This window comes from Danio rerio, chromosome 4 (assembly GCF_052040795.2).
Source record: "Danio rerio strain M-AB ecotype USA chromosome 4, GRCz13ab, whole genome shotgun sequence".
NCBI classification, from domain to species: Eukaryota; Metazoa; Chordata; class Actinopteri; order Cypriniformes; family Danionidae; genus Danio; species Danio rerio.
Genome location: NC_141024.2, coordinates 2,138,220 through 2,159,500, shown reverse-complemented (window position 1 = coordinate 2,159,500; position 21,281 = coordinate 2,138,220). Strand labels below are relative to the sequence as shown.

At 33.2% G+C, this 21,281-nt stretch overlaps 1 protein-coding gene and 1 long non-coding RNA gene across 3 annotated transcripts; one reads left to right on the top strand and one right to left on the bottom strand.

The window, feature by feature from the left end:
- The first annotated feature begins 3,033 nt into the window (after nt 1-3,033).
- pwp1 (PWP1 homolog, endonuclein) lies at nt 3,034-19,743 on the top strand. Of its 2 annotated transcripts, NM_200292.1 has the most exon segments (15): nt 3,034-3,202; nt 3,296-3,354; nt 5,096-5,280; nt 10,711-10,796; nt 10,915-11,011; nt 11,872-11,982; nt 12,527-12,657; nt 14,527-14,591; nt 15,005-15,101; nt 15,279-15,340; nt 15,456-15,567; nt 15,638-15,728; nt 18,852-18,973; nt 19,117-19,222; nt 19,296-19,743. In NM_200292.1, coding segments are annotated over 15 exon segments (1,473 nt in total). In that variant the 5' UTR covers nt 3,034-3,136; the 3' UTR covers nt 19,379-19,743.
- On the bottom strand, nt 11,782-21,223 carry LOC137491496 (uncharacterized). Its single transcript, XR_015482375.2, has 3 exons — nt 21,137-21,223; nt 19,947-20,014; nt 11,782-12,245 (listed from the first exon to the last, which is right to left on the bottom strand). It is a non-coding gene; the product is annotated as an uncharacterized LOC137491496 (long non-coding RNA).
- Between the last annotated feature and the right edge of the window lie 58 nt (nt 21,224-21,281).

Below are 21,281 nucleotides of genomic sequence, written 5' to 3'. Positions count from 1 at the left end.
ATCTCTGGGAAACATCCATACACACTCATACACCACGGACAATTTAGCCTACCCAATTCACCTGTACCACATGTATTTGGACTGTGGAGGAAACCGAAGCACCCAGAGGAAACCCACGCAAACGCAGGGAGAACATGCACACAGAAACGCTAACTGACCCAGCTGAGGCTCGAACCAGCAACCTTCTTGCCGTGTGGCGACAGCACTACCAACTGCGCCACTGCGTCACCCCTAAATAATTCAAAATAGCAATTTAAGAAATCATTATTTTAAATAATATCAGGAAAAGTCATATAACAAACCAAACTAATTGAACACAAAGTATATATAATTGATTTCAGTGAATTTACAGCAGTGACGCCCTCCTGTGGTGAACTTATACAGCACAGAAAATCAATACCGTAAATAATTCAAATAACAACAAAAATAAAACAAACTAACTGAACTGAATAATCTCTGTACAAGTAATAGAATATAGCAAAAAATAAATATTATATATATATATATATATATATATATATATATATATATATATATATATATATATATATATATATAAAAGTAAACAACATACAATTGACAACAAATGTAATTGATTGTAGTAAAGTTAGTGCAGTGCTCTCCTGTGGTGAAAACAGCAATTTAAATAAACAGCAATGTTTTACTACATCATATAGTTTAACCATAGTGTTTGTGGTAAAATATAGTGGTATTTGTGGTTAAGCAAATGACAAATCATAATATATCATTTCCATGTATAAACAAATGGCGAATCAGTTTGTCAGAAAATCACAGTTACAACACTACCACAACAAAGCATGATTGAATTTCCTAAGGGCAATCTAAAAACAAATAGGAAGATTTTTACTCACCTTCTTCCATTAATCTTTTCTGTGATCTAATAAAAAATAATAAAAGACATTTAAAAATGCTCCTTCAGCTTTTTGTTTGTTTTTTTAACATGTTTTGTTTATGCAATTTTGAATTTTTTTATATATGTGAAAGTACAGTTGAAGTCAGAATTATTAGCCCCCCTGAATTTTTAACGCCCCTGTTTATTTTTTTCACCAATTTCTGTTCAATGGAGGGAAGATTATTTCAGCACATTTCTAATCATAATAGTTTTAAAAACTTATTTCTAATAACTGATTTCTTTTATCTTTGTCATGATAAAAGTAAATAATATTTTACTAGATATTTTTCAAGACACTTCTATACAGCTTAAAGTGACATTTAAAGGCTTAACTAATTAGTAATTAGGTTAACTATGCAGGTTAGAGTACTTAGGTAAGTTATTGTATAATGATGGTTTGTTCTGTAGACTATTGAAAAAAAAATTGCTTAAAGGGGCTAATAATTTTGTCCCAAAAATTGTTTTTAAAAAATTAAGAACTGCTTTTATTCTAGCCGAAATAAAACAAATAAGACTTTCTCCAGAAGAAAAAATATTATCAGACATACTGTGAAAATTTCCTGAATCTGTTCAACATCATTTGGGAAATATTTAAAAAAAGTTAAAAAACTTAAAAAAGGGGCTAATAATTCTGACTTCAACTGTAGTTCATTGCAAAAACACAGGAATAATAATATCCACGAGCAATATGATAGCGGCAAAGAGAAAATGAGAAAATAACAATAAAAACAAATGAACTAACTAACTTAATAAAACTAATAATATAATGAATACATGAACAATAAATAACCAAAACAAACAAATAATTAAATAATAAAGAATAAAATAAATAAATGATTACATAAACATAAACGCATTAAATAAAATATTAAATATAAAAATCAATTATAATGTATTAATGACAACAATAAATAATGTCTAAATTAGAAAAATTTAACTGATAAAATAAATTAATATTAATATAACATAAACAATACATAAATAAAAATAAATAAAAAAATATAACAATAAAAGTTAACGATGAAAAAAAAATAGTGCAATGACATTAATAAAATGAATAAATAAATATTTATATAATATAAACAACACATAAATATAAATCAATAAATAATATAGGCTACTAACGATAAAAGTTATCTATGACTGTTATGATTAATAATATAAATAAATATTAATATAATATAAACAATTGCAGAAAAATAACTAAATAACAATATAATAATGAAAAAATTAATAAAATAAATAATTAAACATCTATATAGTATAAACAACACATAAATAAAAATGAATAATACAATAAAGATAAATGTAAACAATGTCTACATTTTTTAATAAAATTAATACATATATATTTAAATAATAGAAACAATACATAATTAAAATAATAAATTAATAAATAACAATATAAAAACAATCAATGTAAACAATGATTAAATTTGTAAAATTAAATTATTAAAATAAATAAAATAAATATATATATATTATAAACAACACATAAAAATAAATAAATGAATAAACAAATAAATAAATAAATAACAATATAATATGATAAAGGTTAACTGACTAAATCTGTCAAATTAAATTAATAAAACAAATAATTAAACATGTATATAGTATAAACAATACATAAATAAAAATAAATAATATAACAATGATAACAATTAACAATGTCTACGTTTTTCAAATGAAATTAATAAATATATACTTATATAATAGAAACAATACATAATTAAAATAACAAATAAATAAATTACAATTTAATAACAATAAAGGTAAACAATGATTAAATTTGTTAAATGAAATTATTAAAATAAATGAATTATATTATAATAATATATTAATAATATGATGACGATAAAAGTAAACATGACTAAATTTGTAAAAAGAAATTAATAAGTTAAATGTTCAAATACTTATTTGTATAAAATAAACAATACATAAATAAGAAAATTGCTGACATGTTCTACCTTTTTCTTTAGGACAGTCAAAAATTACACCATGAAAAAATCCTCGTCGACATATAACATCAAGTCCTTCTTTAAAATGATAATTTTTTTTTTATAAAACATCTATAATTAATAAAATTTCTAATTAAAAATCACTTATTCCTTGTTTTGATTGACCGATGGCGTGACGTCATAGCTGTGCGCCGCAGTGACGACGGCAGCCTGGAGAATCCTCGTGTTGTGTCATTTTATCACTATAAACATACACAAATCAGTCATGAGCGCTCAAATAACGTGTGTCGGATGGGTGAAGCGGGGAGTCGCCAAAGAAACGCCGGATAAAGTAAGTGTCCTCCGCGATCGTGTTCAAACTGCATGTTTCTGTGGATCTGCACACGTGTTTGGGGTTTTAACGCGAATAAAATCATCATCACAGGTGGAGCTGAGCAAAGAAGAGCTGCAGCGCATCATTTCAGAGGCCAAAGAGGAGTTAAGGTGAGATTTATTAACTCAGACGCAAGGTAAACCCCAGTTAAAGTACAACTCAAATCAAAATAAAACTAAATATATTGGTTTTGTTAGCTCACGTTGCTAGTTTTGTGCTTAACAATTCATCTGTGCATGTCATTAAGACAAAAAAATACATAGTTTGCTGTCTTTAATTGAAATCTGCAAATGCACTTCCTGTTAGTTGTCAGTTAAATTGTCAGATTACATCAGTCTGATGTTTTGGGCGTGGCTAACATATTTAGCCACGCCCCTCCAGCTGTCAGTTGTGACAACAAACAGAAATGATAAGCAGGAGGAGTCTGTTAGGTTGTAAAAACTCCCCGCAAACCCTTTTACCTGATCTTTATGAATGAAATGCCTACTTTACAACATCCAATCAGCTTGCTGTAGAAAAACAAACCACACCCACTGGTTTCTCATTTAATATTCAGCTTCACAATACGGAAAAAAACGGTCGCAGCTTCCGGTTCATGTGGACTTTAAGGTAGAGGTCTGCATTCCCGTGGCTGTCCCGCGGGCGCCGCGGGACCCGACCAGATTTCTGCGGCGCGGTAATAAATTTCTGAATAAATCGCGGGAGCGGTCGGTAACGGGTTAATTTGGGACAAGAGCGGGCTGTCTAGCAATATCGCGGATATTGCTATGCGAATGAGAGAGAGAGAGAGAGAGAGAGAGAGAGCTTTGCCTGTGTGTGTGTGCTTGTGTGTGTGTGTATGTTAGTGCGCGCGCGCTAATGAGAGAGAGAGAGAGAGAGAGCTTTGCCTGTGTGTGTGTGCTTGTGTGTGTGTATGTTAGTGCGCGCGCGCTAATGAGAGAGAGAGAGAGAGAGAGCTTTGCCTGTGTGTGTGTGCTTGGTGCTTGTGTGTGTATGTGTGTATGTTAGTGTGCGCGCGCTAATGAGAGAGAGAGAGAGAGAGAGAGCTTTGCCTGTGTGTGTGTGCTTGGTGCTTGTGTGTGTATGTGTGTATGTTAGTGCGCGCGCGCTAATGAGAGAGAGAGAGAGAGAGAGAGCTTTGCCTGTGTGTGTGTGCTTGGTGCTTGTGTGTGTATGTGTGTATGTTAGTGTGCGCGCGCTAATGAGAGAGAGAGAGAGAGAGAGAGAGCTTTGCCTGTGTGTGTGTGCTTGGTGCTTGTTTGTGTATGTGTGTATGTTAGTGCGCGCGCGCTAATGAGAGAGAGAGAGAGCTTTGCCTGTGTGTGTGTGCTTGGTGCTTGTGTGTGTGTATGTGTGTATGTTAGTGTGCGCGCGCGCTAATGAAAGAGAGAGAGAGCTTTGCCTGTGTGTCTGCTTGGTGCTTGTGTGTGTGTTAGTGCGCGCGCGCTTATGTGAGAGAGAGCTTTGTCAGTGTGCTTGGTTGTGTGTGTTTGTGTGTGTTTGTTTATACAGACAGCTTGGCTGTCTGGACTGTATAGCTGGGTGATTTTCGGTTTTGTTCTTCCCCGCTCTTTAGCGGGATCGGGCGTGGCGGGCAGAAAACGGGGCGGGTCGGGTAGCGGGACAACAAATTCTTAATATAAGCGGGAGCAGTCGGGTTCGGGCTAAAACCTGGCGGGCGGGAGCGGGATTCAAAATTTAGTCCCGCGCAGATCTCTACTTTAAGGTCCATGTGAAATCAAAATGTACAATGTTTATTTTGCTAGCGCACTATTGACCGTAAATACAAACCAACTGGATCCAGTGTGATGATGTTTATATATTCAGAAGGGAAACTCTTGATTTCTCCAGGGATCGAGATAAAGAGGAGGAGGAAGATGAGGCTGATGAAGGTGTGGTCAGTGGTCTGGATAGTAAAGAAGAGGCTTCAGCTCCTGCGACTGTTGAAGAAGGAATAAAAAAGAAAGAGGATGGAAATGAGGAAGACGATGAGCTTGCAGAGTATGACCTAGACAAGTATGATGAAGAGGACATCGGTATGTGAAGGACACTATTCAGAGTTATTTAATTCGTTTATCGAAACATCATCTTTAATGTTTTTAAACTGATTTTTAATCGAAGTATAAAAGTCACACAGTGAAAACTTTGATCTCTTAACTGATAGTGACTACGTTTGCGTGGACACCAATAATTCGATTTTAATGCGATAAAGACAATACTCTGGTTAAGAGTCCACCATGTAAACAGCGATTTTTGATTCGTTTAATCAGATTAAGGTCATAATCGAACTAAAGAAAAATCGAATTAGGACCTTTGGAGTATGCTGATTTTAGTCGCATTATTGAAGTGCATTACAGCCGTGTAAACACCTTAATCGAAATTATTACAGTCATGTAGGGCTTTTCGCCACGTTTTATGACAAAATAGTCCACACACACACACACACACACACACACACACACATGGCTGTTTGACACTGTTTGCACAGACACCTGCCTCGTCAAATGCAGAGGTTTTTATTTCTTCCATTCAGCATGCGGTATGAACTTCCATTAAAACGACAGTCCTCCAGCAGTTCAGTTGCATCCAATATCTCGTTTGTCAAGTGAAAGTGAAAGTGCCAAACTGCAGTTAAAGTTGACAAATTAATAACGAAACACCCAAAATTACATGAAACTCTGGAGGAAATGCGAATAGCGCTGTGATGCAATGACGTTAATCTATAAAGTATGCGCTATAACATGTAAAACGGGATCATGAAAGGAACATTCAAAAAGCAGCTCATGTAAACACCTTAAGCCTAGTTCACACTACAGCAGTGGTTCTCAAACTTTTTTCACCAAGTACCACCTTAGAAAAAAATTGTCTCTCCAAGTACCACCTTACGATGCTATTTTTTAACCAGTATTAAAAAATAGCGTCGTAGGCCTAATTAAGCAGCTACAGGTGTGCACAGTTTAAAAATGATGCAAATTAATTCCTATTATTAAGAATATGTATTATTGTCAATCACTTTAAACATTTGAAATAGTCTAAACATTAACTGTGCTTGCAGATAAAAAAAAGAAGTTTTAGTTAAAATATGCTTTTAAAAGTTCATTAAAAATGAAAAAAAGTAAAAAGATAAAAAGTAAAAGGAAAACTGCTGTACTTAAATCTAAAGTATTCATAGTAGCCTATTCATCAAAAGCTGGACATGTTGCTTGGACCTTATGAATATAGGCTATATGTCATATTCCTACACTTTCAGACAAATCTTGAAATATATGGTCAATGTACATATGACAGGGTTCATACAGGCACAGCCTTATGAAAATCAAGGAATTTTAAGCACTTTTTCCAGCACCTATTTTTTTTTTCAAGACTGACATGCTATGTACTGAAGACCTGAAATGTATTCTCAGCAACCCATAAAACATTGCATATGAATAGATACAAATAAAAACACTTAATAATAATATTTATGAATCATATATTAATAATATAATAAACCTGCATTAAATGCTTGTGAAATCTTTCTCAAGTACTATTACACTGCTAAAATAACAAAAATGTTAGTAAATAATACTAATATTAGGTAAAAGTACAAAGTACTCTTTTAAAAAGTACTAGTTGGTTACTTTTGAAAAAAAAAAAATCAGATTTTCATTATGAAATCACTTTTTTTAAGTTTAAACCTGATTGAATGGTTTAATTGCTTAAATCCAAAGCTACATGTATAGGAATTTGTACTAACAAAGGAAGTATGGTCGATTTTTCCTTTCATGACAATTAATCTTTTTCAATAGCACTGGTAAAACTACCACATAATCTTTAAGGCCATAGAGACACTTTTTGCCCATTTTTATAAACGATATTTTCAAGCTTTGAAAGGTTAAATTAAAGTATATGGTAAAAAGATTTAATTTGGCCTTTTATTTACATATTTTACACTATTTTTCTTTACAGTATGACAAATTTGTTTCTTAAATAGCTGTACATCACATGTAGATTTTATTTTACACTTGATCTTAATCTAAAATAGAACTTTAAAAAAATACAAGTACACTGTCAGTAAAAAAATAAAACAAATGGCTTCATTTTACTTGAGGTATTTGAAATATGACAACAATACATTTATCAAAACAGTGCTTTAAGCCTCAGAGCCTTATTGTTAATTTTGATAAATAAACAATAAGAAACAAAGAATTGCTTTGACCTGTAATGCTTTAGGACAGATCAGAATACAGCTAAATGTGTAAATCACACAAATACCTCATCCAGAAACATTTCCAGCATAATTCTTTTGTCGTAAAGAAATAAAAAAAAATTCACCTTTGCTAAAAGTAAGTTTCACTTCACAACACAGCCAAATAAGAAGACCATTAGCATTGTCATCGATCATGCATCAATCTAATTCTAAATATTTGATAACTTTTAATACTTTTGACTAAATTTAGTCAAGGAGCAAAGATAAATAATGTTTGCTTTAATAGTGGAGAGATCGCGATTGTATTCAATCTGAGCACACAGGCGATCATGAGAGGTCTTGCAGTTCATTTGAAAAAAGCATATTTAAGAGCTCGCATATCTGTTTTAGCGATTTGCGTACATGAATGCGCTCTCGTGTTAAAATAAAGCACTCGCCGCATTTGCGGAAATGAATAATTGCGCAATACCTCAATTCCCGCGCCGCCATTCAGAATGTGTTTGGAGGAGTGGCAGGTCAGACTGGCTGTCGGAGAGCGAAACGTGTATGTAGATCATCAAAAAGGCAGGACATATGTCCGCGGTTTAATTACTCTGTTGAACATATCTACAGTGAAAACATCCGAGAAGCATTATTCCAACAAAACATTTGTTTTTAAGTTGTTTTTTCTGTCTCTGCAACACAGAAAGCATTTGTCCCGCCCTTACGTTTCACGCAACTAGACAAGATCGACTGTGATTGGCTACTTTTCATGTCAGTCAAATCACGCTTCAGAATCAATTCTTAAACTTTGGAAACTGATTTTCAGCAGCTTATGACACAATGCACTAAAATAAACATTCTAAGCACAGCGTTGTGATCGTACGCTTCACTAAACAGCCAATGCTGATCACATCAATGTTATATTACGCATTAAAGGATTAAGTGTTAATTGTTTCTTTCATTATTCAGCGGTTCCTCCGCGTACCACTAGGAGGAAGCCCGCGTACCACTAATGGTACGCGTACCACAGTTTGAGAACCACTGCACTACAGGATTTTAAACATCAGCAGATCGCTGTGCCATTCACACTACATGACTTGACTTTGTGTCTTTTAACCTCTGTGGTGTTCACACTACGCAACACTCTGTGAACGATCCACAAGAGGGGGGTCACACACTACATGATCTGACAACAACTCATTCCCCATCAGCTCATTCAAGCTACCAAACCACAGCCAATGAAATTTTGAGGGAGGAGTCGTCAGAAAAAGCTGAACACTATTGGTTGCTTGTGTGCTGATGACATCACTGACAGCGTTTCAAGCTTTGGAGAAAGCATTTAAAAACATCGTCAAATCAGCTGATTTATCAGTGGATTAATCACTCATCTGCAAGGTTTGAGTGGAGAGATACACAGAGAGATTTTAATTTTTGTAATTTTATAACTCTTTGAAATAAAACTAACATATTTATAACACCCTGTCATTTTCTAACTATCAGTGTATTTCTTTCTGACATTGTTATTTTTTTTTATTACAAAACAGTAAAGAACTGAGCATTTCTGCCTTAAATTACCATATTGGTCAAAATGACTGCATGCATGTCTGATACTTTTCACTGTGACTTTAAATATGTGTGCATTTTCTTGCCTGGCAACTTCCTGCTAACATAAACAAAACTTTCTGATGGCAAAAACATCAATTTACTTCAGATATCTTTCAAAACAGCATATTATGTGCTGTGAAATAGCTCCTGTTTGAAAGTGAAAATGAAAGCCAAGACCTTTAAGTGTTTTAGTATTTTAACTACATATTTATAGGCTGTATTACCAAAAAAAATATTATATTTTTAGGGTAATGGTGTCATTAAATATGATGCCAGACATTCAAAGCTTAATTTTAATATCTCAATAATAGCTTTGAATGTAAATATGTTGTGACAATATGGCGTTTTATATGAGAACGGTCAGAATGAGCAGTATGGTAATTCTAATAGTTACAGAATTCTAGTTCCACTGTTAATATAGTCTACTCTCATGTCTGTGTTAACACAGAATGAAGCGAGTGCATTGATGCCCATTCTGACCAATCACAGATGTTTCTGCTGAGCTACTGAACACACAGCCATTCAGCTCATGCTGATCTGCTCTCTCATTGGCTGCAGCTCGTCACTACATCTGACCACACGTGGGGTTGAGTCGGCCGACTGCTCTGGAATATTTAGCGTGCTGAATGTTGGACGAGCCTCGTTGATGCGTTGTTCAGTAGTTCACACATAAAGAGCGGCGAGCGCCGAGCACCCGCAGATTTCTTCCCGATCACAGCCCGATCTGTCTGCGAGCTCGTTAACTTCCAAATCGGGCTCAAATCAGGCTTAAAATCCTCTAGTGTGAACTAGGCATTAATCTTATTATTGTCTTAATTAGATTAAGGCAAATAATTTGATTTACTGATGTCCATGTAAACGTAGTCAGTGTTTGATGATAACTAATAGAGTTTGATAATAATAAAAACTAAGAGTTTGGGGACGGGACTGTCTGTTTTTCTGACCAATAGGGCGCAGCGTCTGGTTCTAGGAATTAAATATTCATTATTTTCTCCATTGAGAATCAGATTTTTTAAGAATAACTGAGAAATCATTTTATAGCTGCATTTCCTGTCTCTGAAAAGCGATATTTGTCTTCGCCCACTGTGAATATATAAATACAATTAAAGTATAAATAAAATTATTATCCTTGTTTTTTCTTTTTCTTCATCAAATATTTCCCAAATTATGTTTAACAGAGCTAGGGGTTTTCACAGTATTTCCTTCAATACTTTTTTTTTCTGGAGAAAGTCTTATTGGTTTTATTTTTGCTAGCTGTTTCACTTTTTTTTCTTAAACCATTTTGACGTCAATATTATTAGCCCCGATATAAGCAATATTTGTAATATGTAATAATAATTATTATAAAAGACTAGTAATTAAAACTAATATGTTTAGAAATGTGTTTAAAATAACTTAAAATAACAACATCATAATACAATTTAAAAAATAACAGTGCAATTCATGCAGGAAAAACTACATTACCCATAATGCCATACAGAAAGTTCCACAAAAAAGTGATATTTGCATCCGCCCACTACCCATTATTAATTTATATTTATTTTATATAAGAACGGTCTTAATAATACTTATATAATACATATATATACTTATATATAAATACTTATAATAATACTTATATAAGTATTATTATATTTAAATAATATTAATATTGTATTTATATAATTTCTATATTGTTTTTCTGATTCAGCTACATCAAATCTTGGAGACAGTTTAGCAGGATTGACTGTCTTTGGCACCAATGAAGAGGATCCATACGTCACCATCAAAGACACTGTGAGACACACACACACACACACACACACACACACACACACACACACACTTTCTCTAATTTTATTTTGACTGTTTTCGGTGTATTGTGTCTGACCTGCGCCTGTGCTATTATTTGTAGGATCAGTACGAGCGTGAAGATTTTCAGATTAAACCCACTGATAACCTGATTTTGGCTGGGCGAGCTGAGAAAGAATGCTGCAATCTGGAGATTCATGGTAGCTTGTTATTTATTTATAAGGGGAATCATTAAAATATTGTTATCGTTTGAATGTTTTGAGTGAGCTTTTCATATTTTTTGGTTATGGATTTTTCATGATATTATGCAAAATGTCGATCAAAGACCGAAAAAGAGTTTTAAATGCATCAAAAAAGAACTGCAGGACTGCTTTTTATATTTTGATTCTTAATCTCACCATTGCAATTTTAATAAATCTTGTGATAAAAAATGAAAAATATGCAAGGCTTGTGTTTTACATTTTTACAGCAAAATAGACAAGAATTGAAGCAAATAATGTCAAACATTTTAAGAAGTTCCAAATTAGTCATATTAAACAACATAAAAAATGTCTGCAAAGTTCCTGGACCAGTTTATTTCCTGCACATTATGAATAATAATTAATTATAATAAATGCATTTTACAATTATTTACAGCAGACAGAATGTAAATTTGTGTAAATATTATTGGATGCAGAAACCAGTTTTTGTGTCTTTAATCTTCTTGCTGAAGTAATAATAATAATAATAAATTAATTAATAAAGAAATTATTGTTGAATCACATTTAGAAACAGCATTTGAGGAATAATGTTCACTTTCTCAACTTTTACAAATTCTTAATTGCATTTAAAGAGTTCTTTAATCTGTTTTGTGAAGCTGACCTCAAATAAAACAGTTAAAACATTTATTTTAAATTGTAATTTTAAGTAAACTTCCAAGAAAATATTTAATATTTATATAACATTTGTAATGTTTTTAACATTTTTTTTTGTACATTCAGTTTTTTTGTGGATGTTCATTGATTTATTGACTGATTGTGTGTGTGTGTGTGTGTTTGTGTTTTTGTGTGTGTGTTTTCAGTGTATAATTCAGAAGAAGACTCTCTATATGTGCACCATGATATCCTGCTGCCCGCGTATCCCCTGTGTGTGGAGTGGCTGAACTTTGACCCAAACCCAGAAGAACAACAAGGTCAGCATTTCAATCAAACATGTATAAATATTTTGTATCTTAAGTCAGCTTGAATTAATAAAAATGCCAGTTCTTATATATGTATTTCAACAGAATATTTTGGTATTCATTATTTTAAAAGTATCTGTTTACATCATTACACAAATGCATTATCTTCCCTATGCTCTTCAATGACATGGGACTGACCTGTCAATCACATGAGCAATCCACCAATGGCAGCCACTCAATTCTCTGTGGACAAATTCTAGCCTCCGCCTACACACCTATAAGATCAAAATTATTTGCCCTTTAGTGAATAAATTGGTGACTGAATTTTCATAGTTTTTCTTCTTCGCTATTTTCAGGATTATTCAGGATTATTTCTCAAATAATTTCAACTGACGTCAACTGTACATCATAACAGGGAAAAAAAGACTGTCAGAGCATCCCTTTCATGCTGAGTTGAAAACATGAACCATTGTTGGTCATCAGTGAATTACATATAATATGTAATAATATAATAATACATATAATAAAGGACAGATGTTGATGTGTTGTTCATCAGGGAATTACGCAGCCGTGGGAAACATGACGCCTGTGATTGACGTTTGGGATCTAGATGTTGTCGACTGTTTAGAACCGGCTTTTTCACTCGGCAGCAAGAAAGAGAAAAAGAAGAAGAAGAAAGCCAAGAAGGTGATCGATGTTAAACTGAATTATGTTTACATAACATCATAATGTCATACAGAAAATGCTATTTTAACAACACAGTGTTTTTTATGTATTTATTCATATTGTTTTTTATGTCTTTATCATTTTAAATTTTGGCATTTAAGATTAGACTACATGAAAATAAGACATGTATTTAAATTGCATACATAATTAAAATATTTACCATTTTTATTATTTTTCTTTTACAGTATTTATGATTTTTAATTTTGGTATTTAAGATTAGACTACATGAAAATAAGTAATGTTATTTAATTTGCATACATATTTTTAATATTTACATATTTTGTGGCTTCTTTTGAAATACAGTTCTACTTTATTAGTTTGAAATGACTTTAGTTTTCATATTAATATTATGACAATTTTGTTGTATTTTTTTGTAGCGTCTGGGAACTTTTGGCATATTCTTTTTCAGCATAACATAGTTTGGGACCCGCTAATTCTATTTTTAAATACTATTTACGATGTATAGTATGCGAATTGGGATGCAGCATTTATTTTTAACCGCCTCATCTTGTTTAAATGCTGTATTCAGTCAAGAGTGAACATTGCGCACGATTTCACACAATCCTTCATTTAAAGCTTCCCTGATGGACAGTACTTTTACAGCATGGAAAAGAAAAGGGCTATCTCGCATAGGAGATCTTTACATAGACAATCAATTTGCATCCTTTACACAGCTGAAGGATAAGTTTTCTCTCCCGCAGTCTCATTTCTTTCGCTATCTGCAAATTAGAAACTATGTAAAGGAAAATATCTCACAATTTATAAACAAACCAGAAAGTCATATTATTCAGAAACTTCTATCCTCAAACCCTAATACTAGACACCTAATATCAAGCTATTGTTCGTGTTTTTGAGGCTCCAATATGCACTAAGCACATAAAGATAGCTTGGGCCATGGATTTAAATGAAGAAGTGGCTGATGAGATCTGGGAAGAAGCCCTGTCGAGAATAAAAAATGCTTCAATAAATTTGAGACATAAATTAATTCAATTTAAAGTTTTACATCGCCTTCATTTCTCTAAAACTAGATTAAGTAAAATCGTTCCCTCTGTATCTCCTAAATGTGACAGATGTGGTAGAGCAGAGGGGACTTTGGCACATTTATTTTGGTTTTGTCCTGTTCTTTATGAGTTTTGGTCCAGCATCTTTGAGTTGTTTTCCAGTGCTTATAGAACCACTATCCAACCTGACTACAATTTGGCTATTTTTGGATATTCAAACATAATGGACACTTTTCCTTCAACCCAACAGCAAGCCCTGATGATTGGCATGATCACAGCTAAAAAGATGATCTAACTTCATTGGAAGTCTCCAAAGGCTCCATGTTTTAAGAGATGGTTGAATGAGCTGCTTTATGTCATTTAAATGGAGCGACTACGTCTTGAGACTTCACAGAAAAAAGCTGAAACCACACGGGGACCTATTTTAAGACTCTTGGGAATCTAGCATTTTACCGTTGGAAATTTTCATTTCTAACTCATATATTCATGACACTGACTTTGTAGAAATGTGAATACTGTCATCCTTTTCAAATTTGTTTATGCTACATATGTCATGTTTATGTTTATGTATATTTGATAACTGAGATGATTCCCTTTTTTTTTTTTTTTTGAGGGGGTGGGATGGGGCTAATGTCAATTATTTTGTATTGTATTTATTATTATTATTATTTTTTTAATTATTATTGGTATTGTACTGTGTTTGTTAAAAATCTGATAAAAATAGTAAATAAAACAAAATATTAAAAGAGTGAACATTGGGCTGTGATTCTCAGGAATTTGTTGTGAGTTTGTTGTGTTCAGTAGTGTAATTATTTTCTTGCTTTCTCAGGCTGCAGAGCCCATTGAAGGCCACACAGATGCTGTGCTGGACCTGTCCTGGAACAGACTGGTCAGGTGAGGCGTCCGAGGCGCATTGTCATGAGCACTATTTGACTCTTAAATTTCAAGTTAAATAAATGAAAACACACACAAAATAACTTATTTCCAATTTAAAATAAGTGTTCATGGACTGGATATTTTTACCTTTTATCATAGTTAATTAACCCACAGTGGTAATGAGCTATGATGCAATTCAGCGGCAGCCTGTCATAACATACAAGTCTTGAGAAAGTTCCAGAAAATACAGTCCAATAGACCTTGGTTCCGACCAAGCATAACACATCAGAGGTTGATTATATTGCTATGAGAGTTTCCAGTTTGTAATGTTAGGTGTATGTGCACTAATTAACATTAAACTTAAAGACCAGGGCTATTAAAAGTCTTCTGTTAACAGCATGTTGAAATCTGATGGAGTGTTTTTGGGTCAGGAATGTTCTAGCGAGCGCGTCTGCGGATGAGACGGTGATACTGTGGGATCTGGAGAAGGGCAAACCAGCGGCAACACTCGCCAAACACACTGATAAGGTACAATTTGTTTCGTTTGTTCAGGCTGATTGTTGTTATCTTGTTTTTTTTTTTGTAATAATAATTGTTATAATAATTATGGTCATGTAGTTTTTATTTAACTCATTTTAGTACATCAAGTGAATGGAAAACAGGCTTTTGTATGCTAGTTTTTGTATCACGAATTTTGTATTTCAGGTTCAGACGCTGAAGTTCCACCCATTTGAGGCTCAAACTCTCATCAGTGGATCATTTGACAAGTAGGACATGATTTAGAATATTGTTTAACCAATCAAAGAGCAGCAGGGGCCGAGTCTGACAAATCAGAGCACTGCAGGGACTAATTCTGACCAATCAGAGTGCTTTGTGCCACAGGTCTGTGATCCTGTACGATTGTCGCAGTCCAGATGACAGCCACCGGATCTGGCGCTTCAGTGGTCAAGTTGAGAGAGTTACCTGGGACCATTTCTCTCCATGTAACTTCCTGGTGAGCGGCTTAACTATTTATTTCATATGGACTTAGGTAATTATGAATAATTAACGATGTGCATTTGCAGGCGAGTACAGAAGACGGCTTCATTTATTGTCTGGACGCTCGATCTGATAAACCCGTGTTCACACTGAGAGCTCATGATGGAGAGGTGTCAGGTCTGTACCCTACCTGTCAACATTGGTATGTGAAAATAAGGGATATGCCCACCATAATAAGGGATTCCCCTGACCCCCTCTAATAAATCACATGTTTTATTATTATTATTATGTACAAAAGAAAAAATAAATAGTGTAGATCAGCAGCAAATAAATTAGCAAACAGTTCAGCTTATTAAAATGAATTGCTATTATAATGAAATAGAATCAAATCTCATTAGCCGTTTCTTCACTGTATAACGTACACATTCTGATTAAAGAGCAACGAATGAATGATTTATTTAGATTTTTTTCATTTTATTACATTAAATAACAGGTGTCACTTTAAATATGCACACATCTAACATTGAAATGAAAGCATTCGACTGCTTTCCTAACTGTTTATGCTCATTTAGGAAGAAATTACTTGTGTTAAAAAAAAACAACTCACCAAGATCAACATCTTTCAAAATAATGAAAATAAAATAATAAAACTTTTAATTAATTTAAACATAAATAAAAATCAAAACTAAAAATGTTTTAGGTTTAAAGGTCTATTAATACCATAACAACTATTAAGTCCCTAAAGAATTATTATTGCATCTTTTAATTAAGTTTTAAAATAAACGATTGAAAGTATTAAAATAAAAAATAAAAATTCACATATAAAACAAATGTCAAATATTTGATATAAATCAAGAAGAGAGAAACATTAAATAGAAACCAGAAAATAAATATTAATTATATTGGAGTATTATTCATTAATTTATTAATTTTCTTTTCGATTTAGTTTAAAAATAGTGTAGATCAGCAGCAAATAAATTAGCAAACAGTTCAGCTTATTAAAATGAATAGCTATTATAATGAAATAGAATCAAATCTCATTAGCCGTTTCTTCACTGTATAATGTACACATTCTGATTAAAGAGCAACGAATGAATGATTTATTTAGATTTTTTTCATTTAATTACATTAAATAACAGGTGTCACTTTAAAAATGCACACATCTAACATTGAAATGAATGCATTCGACTGCTTTCCTAACTGTTTATGCTCATTTGTGTTTAAAAAAAAAAAACAACTCACCAAGATCAACATCTTTAGATATTAATATTATTAATTATGTGTATATTTCTGTTTAAACCCAGAACCCAAAACCCAGACTTTTGCTCTGCTTCAAATCACGAGTACAGAATCCGTTTGGGAAACAGCGTCTAATTATCAATATGTAGCGCGTCAGCTGACAGTCACACCCTGCTATATGACTGTTTTGAGGATCGCATAAGAACGGGAGACGACATCTGTAATGAAAATGAAGGAAAATGCGCCGTTTTTATGTTTATTTCAACGTGTTTTCATGCCTAAACAAAGCGAAAGCACAGAACAGATTCACATTTAAGAGCAAGGGGGCTGCCTCTTACGGTTCGGCAGTATGGGTTGCGTATAGGGAGGCTCGACTCTTTAATGTTTGTTTGCCACCCTTCAGAGAAAGACTGAAAATACAGGAGAAATACGGGAAAATACCTTTACGGGATCATAGCGGGATAGAACTGTAAAATCCCAGGAAAAACGGGAGGGTTGACGTGTATGGTCTATACACTAAATCTAAAATCAAATCTAAATCAAAAATACTAAAGTAAAATATTAAATAAAATGCCAGCTTTATTATTTCTGTTGCCATTTCTCATTCTCATTTAGTTTAAGTTTACATACTAAAATAAACTAAACTAAGTAAATGTAACTGAAACTCATAATTTTAATAAAAAAATAAAAAGTTACACAGATGGAAAAAAATAATTACAATTAAAAAAAATGTTTTTTAATTAAAACATAAATAAAAATCAAAACTAAAAATGTTTTATCAAGTTTAAAGGTCTATTAATACCAAAACAACTTTTACAAATATTAACTGAGTTACTTTTTTATTTGTGCATTTTAAATTATTATTCTAGTTCAAGTAATTAAATAAATATTATTGCATCTTTTAATTAAGTTTTAAAATAAACGATTGAAAGTATTAAAATAAACAATAAAGATTCACATATAAAACAAATGTCAATTATTTGATATAAATCAAGAAGAGAGAAACATTAAATAGAAACCAGAAAATAAATATTCATTATATTGGAGTATTAATTATTTATTATTATTAATTTATTCATTTTCTTTTCGATTTAGTCCCTTTATTAATCAGGGGTCGCCACAGCGGATGCCCTTCCAGCTGCAACACATCACTGGGAAACATCCATACACACTCATTTACACACATACACTACAGACAATTTAGCTTACCCAACTCACCTACAGCCATGTGTTTGGACTGTGGGGGAAACCGGAACACCTGGAGGAAACCTACGCCAGCACGTGGAGAACATGCAAACTCCACACAGAAATGCCAACTGACCCAGTTGAGGCTCAAACCAGTGACCTTCTTGCTGTGGGGCGATTGTGCTACCCACTGTCACTGTAACCAGCTGGGTCACTAGTTCAAACTTCGGCTCAGTTGGCGTTTCTGTATGGAGTTTGCATGTTCTCCCTGCCTTCACGTGGGTTTCCTCCGGGTGCTCCGGTTTCCCCCACAGTCCAAAGACATGCGGTACAGGTGAATTGGGTAGGCTAAATTGGCCGTAGTGTATGAGTGTGTGTGTGGATGTTCCCCAGAGATGGGTTGCGGCTGGAAGGGCTGCGTAAAAACTTGCTGGATAAGTTGGCGGTTCATTCCGCCGTGGCAACCCCGGATAAATAAAGGGACTAAGCCGACAAGAAAATGAATGAATAACATGCCTGAGAAAATCTTTTTTTTAAATTAAATATAAAAAGCTAAATAATCTTTTTTTTTTCCTGAAATAATAAACTAAAAATGAAATTAAAAATGTTAAAATACCTACAGTATTTAAAATGTGAAATTAGATGTGTGTGTGAATAGTTATACTGTTTTAGTATAATAATTATACTATTTTTGAAATAAATATGTAAAATAAAATATATATTTATTAATTTTTATTTGTTTACTTTGCTGAACTTAATTCCTGTAAAAAAAATAATAAATTAAGTATTTAAAGAAAAGTAAAGAAACGAAATCCAGAGCTTTCCCAAATTAAAACAGAAACATGAAATGCTGAACACTGTGACGCTGATCTGCAGGAATGGACCTGAGCAGTCAGATCCGCGGCTGTCTGGTCACATGTTCAGCTGACAAACATGTGAAAATCTGGGACATTCTGGGAAACAAACCCAACCTGATCCACTCCAGAGACATGAAGATGGTGCGTAGCTCCAGCACACAAACAGTTTGACTCATTTCTGAGCTTTTTTGTCATTAGAGGCTGGTTATATTCACACACTGCTGCCACATATCTGTGTTAAACCCATTATACACGAGTTTCCCTTTAATATGTGTGTGTGTCAGGGTGTGTTATTCTGTGGCTCCTGCTGTCCGGATCTGCCATTCGTCTATGCGTTTGGAGGACAAAAAGAAGGACTGCGTGTCTGGGACATCAGCGATGTGGCTGCCGGTATGAATCTCCAGCAGTCTATCTGTGTGTGTAGATACGGTGGTTTGTTGCTAATAACTGGTTTCATTTTTAGTTGCGGAGGTTTTCGGCAGCCGGGAGCGATTGGTGGCTAACACAGTGTCTGGAGCATCCAGCAGTGACATGGATGTCTCTTAATCATCAACAAACCAACAACAATACACTGAATTACTGAAGACTGAGAATCACAGGCCACTGCTTCATAATCAATGACGTGAACAGCAGAAGTCCTGATTTATCAGATGGAGTGTGATGGCAGGATTCTCACTATGTTTATTTGATATATGAATAGTGTATGTGACACCGAACACACAGTGCTCTCCAGAAAGAGGCAATGTATGTCTTTTCTAAGCTTACAGGTTGCAACTTGCTCTCCATATTTCCTCTTTTTAGGAAGTGTATAAAGATTTGCGATTAATTCTTATGCTGATTTTCCATGTCTGGGAGTGTGGAATTGCTGTTGATTTAGAAATGGCAGTAAATAAAACTATGGATTACACAGATTATGGTCTTGCTTTGTATTCAGGAATGCTTATTAATGAATTTAAGTCATCTTTAGTTATTTTTTGATTGTTTGTTTTACTCGTTTATGTTTTTACATGTATGAAATGTATTTTTAAGTGTCAGTTTTAGTTATTTCAGCACATCAACTTTAAAAAAGTATAACTTTCTGTTGTGAGAACAACAGAATTTCATCGTTTCTTACCTGACGGTAACTCTCCGACCCTTCAGTAACTTTCACTCACTTCAGCATTGGAAAACATGTATATCCACCTATAAAAGATAAATAAATAAATGTATAAAACTGACATTATAAAAAATAAACATTATATAAAACAAAGTTAAACTTTTGTAAAAATTAACCATTTGTATTTTAATAATATTTCAATATACAGTTGAAGTCAGAATTATTAGCCCCCTCTATTTATTTTTTTCCATGTTTTCTGTTTAACAGAGCAGATTTTCTCAACACATTTCTAATCATAATAGTTTTAATAACTCATCTCTAATAACTGATTTATTTTATCTTTGCCATGATGACAGTAAATAATATTTGACTAGATATTTTTCAAGACACTTGTATATAGCTTAAAGTGACATTTAAAGGCTTAACTATGCAGGTTAGGGTAATTAGGCAAGTTATTGTACACCGATGGTTTGTTCTGTAGACTATCGGAAAAAATGGCCTTAAAAGGCTAATAATTTTGTCCTTAAAATGGTGTTTAAAAAATTAAAAACTGCTTTTATTCTAGCCAAAATAAAACAAATCAGACTTTCTCCAGGAAAAAAATATTATCAGGCACACTGTGAAAACTTCTTTGCTCTGTTTAGGAAATATTTTTAAATGAAACTCAAAGGGGGGCTAATAATTCAGACTTCAACTGTAAATATTTGTGGCATATTGATTACAATTTGTTTATAACCACAGTTTATACAAAAAATTAACATGGTTATTTTTTATTATTAAATTAAAAAAAACTTTAAACCAATATGTTTTTGTGGTTACCACAGTTTCACTTAATGGTTGCAATGGTTAACATATTTCGGTCAGTAATAACTTGTACAGTAAAGGCAAATTTTCATAAGGGAAGTTTGTGTTGGCACCTTAATTCCTGTTTTTTATCCCAATGTTTAAGACACATGTAATAATTAAATCTTTTCCCATAACATTTAAGGTTGTTATGACTTTTTTTCTGATACAACTAATGTAAATATTAACGTACTTATCAATGACCCGCTGGTATTTGGTTTTTGGACTCGTTTATTTTGTCCGCATTTCACGTAATGTGGAGCTCATTTGAGATGGCAAAAAGACATTTTACACTACGAATGCTTTAATCCAGGTGAAAATAATAAAATATGTCGAAAAATATATATTTAATACAGTGAACTTACCTGACGCCGTTACAACGTTGGCTTCCCACCTGCTTCCAGCAGACGCGAGTCGCGAATGCTAGGAGTCGATTCCTAAAAGATTCGATTTGTTGAATCTGAACTACAAATTTTGGAATATTATGCGGCGAAACACGCACATCTGACA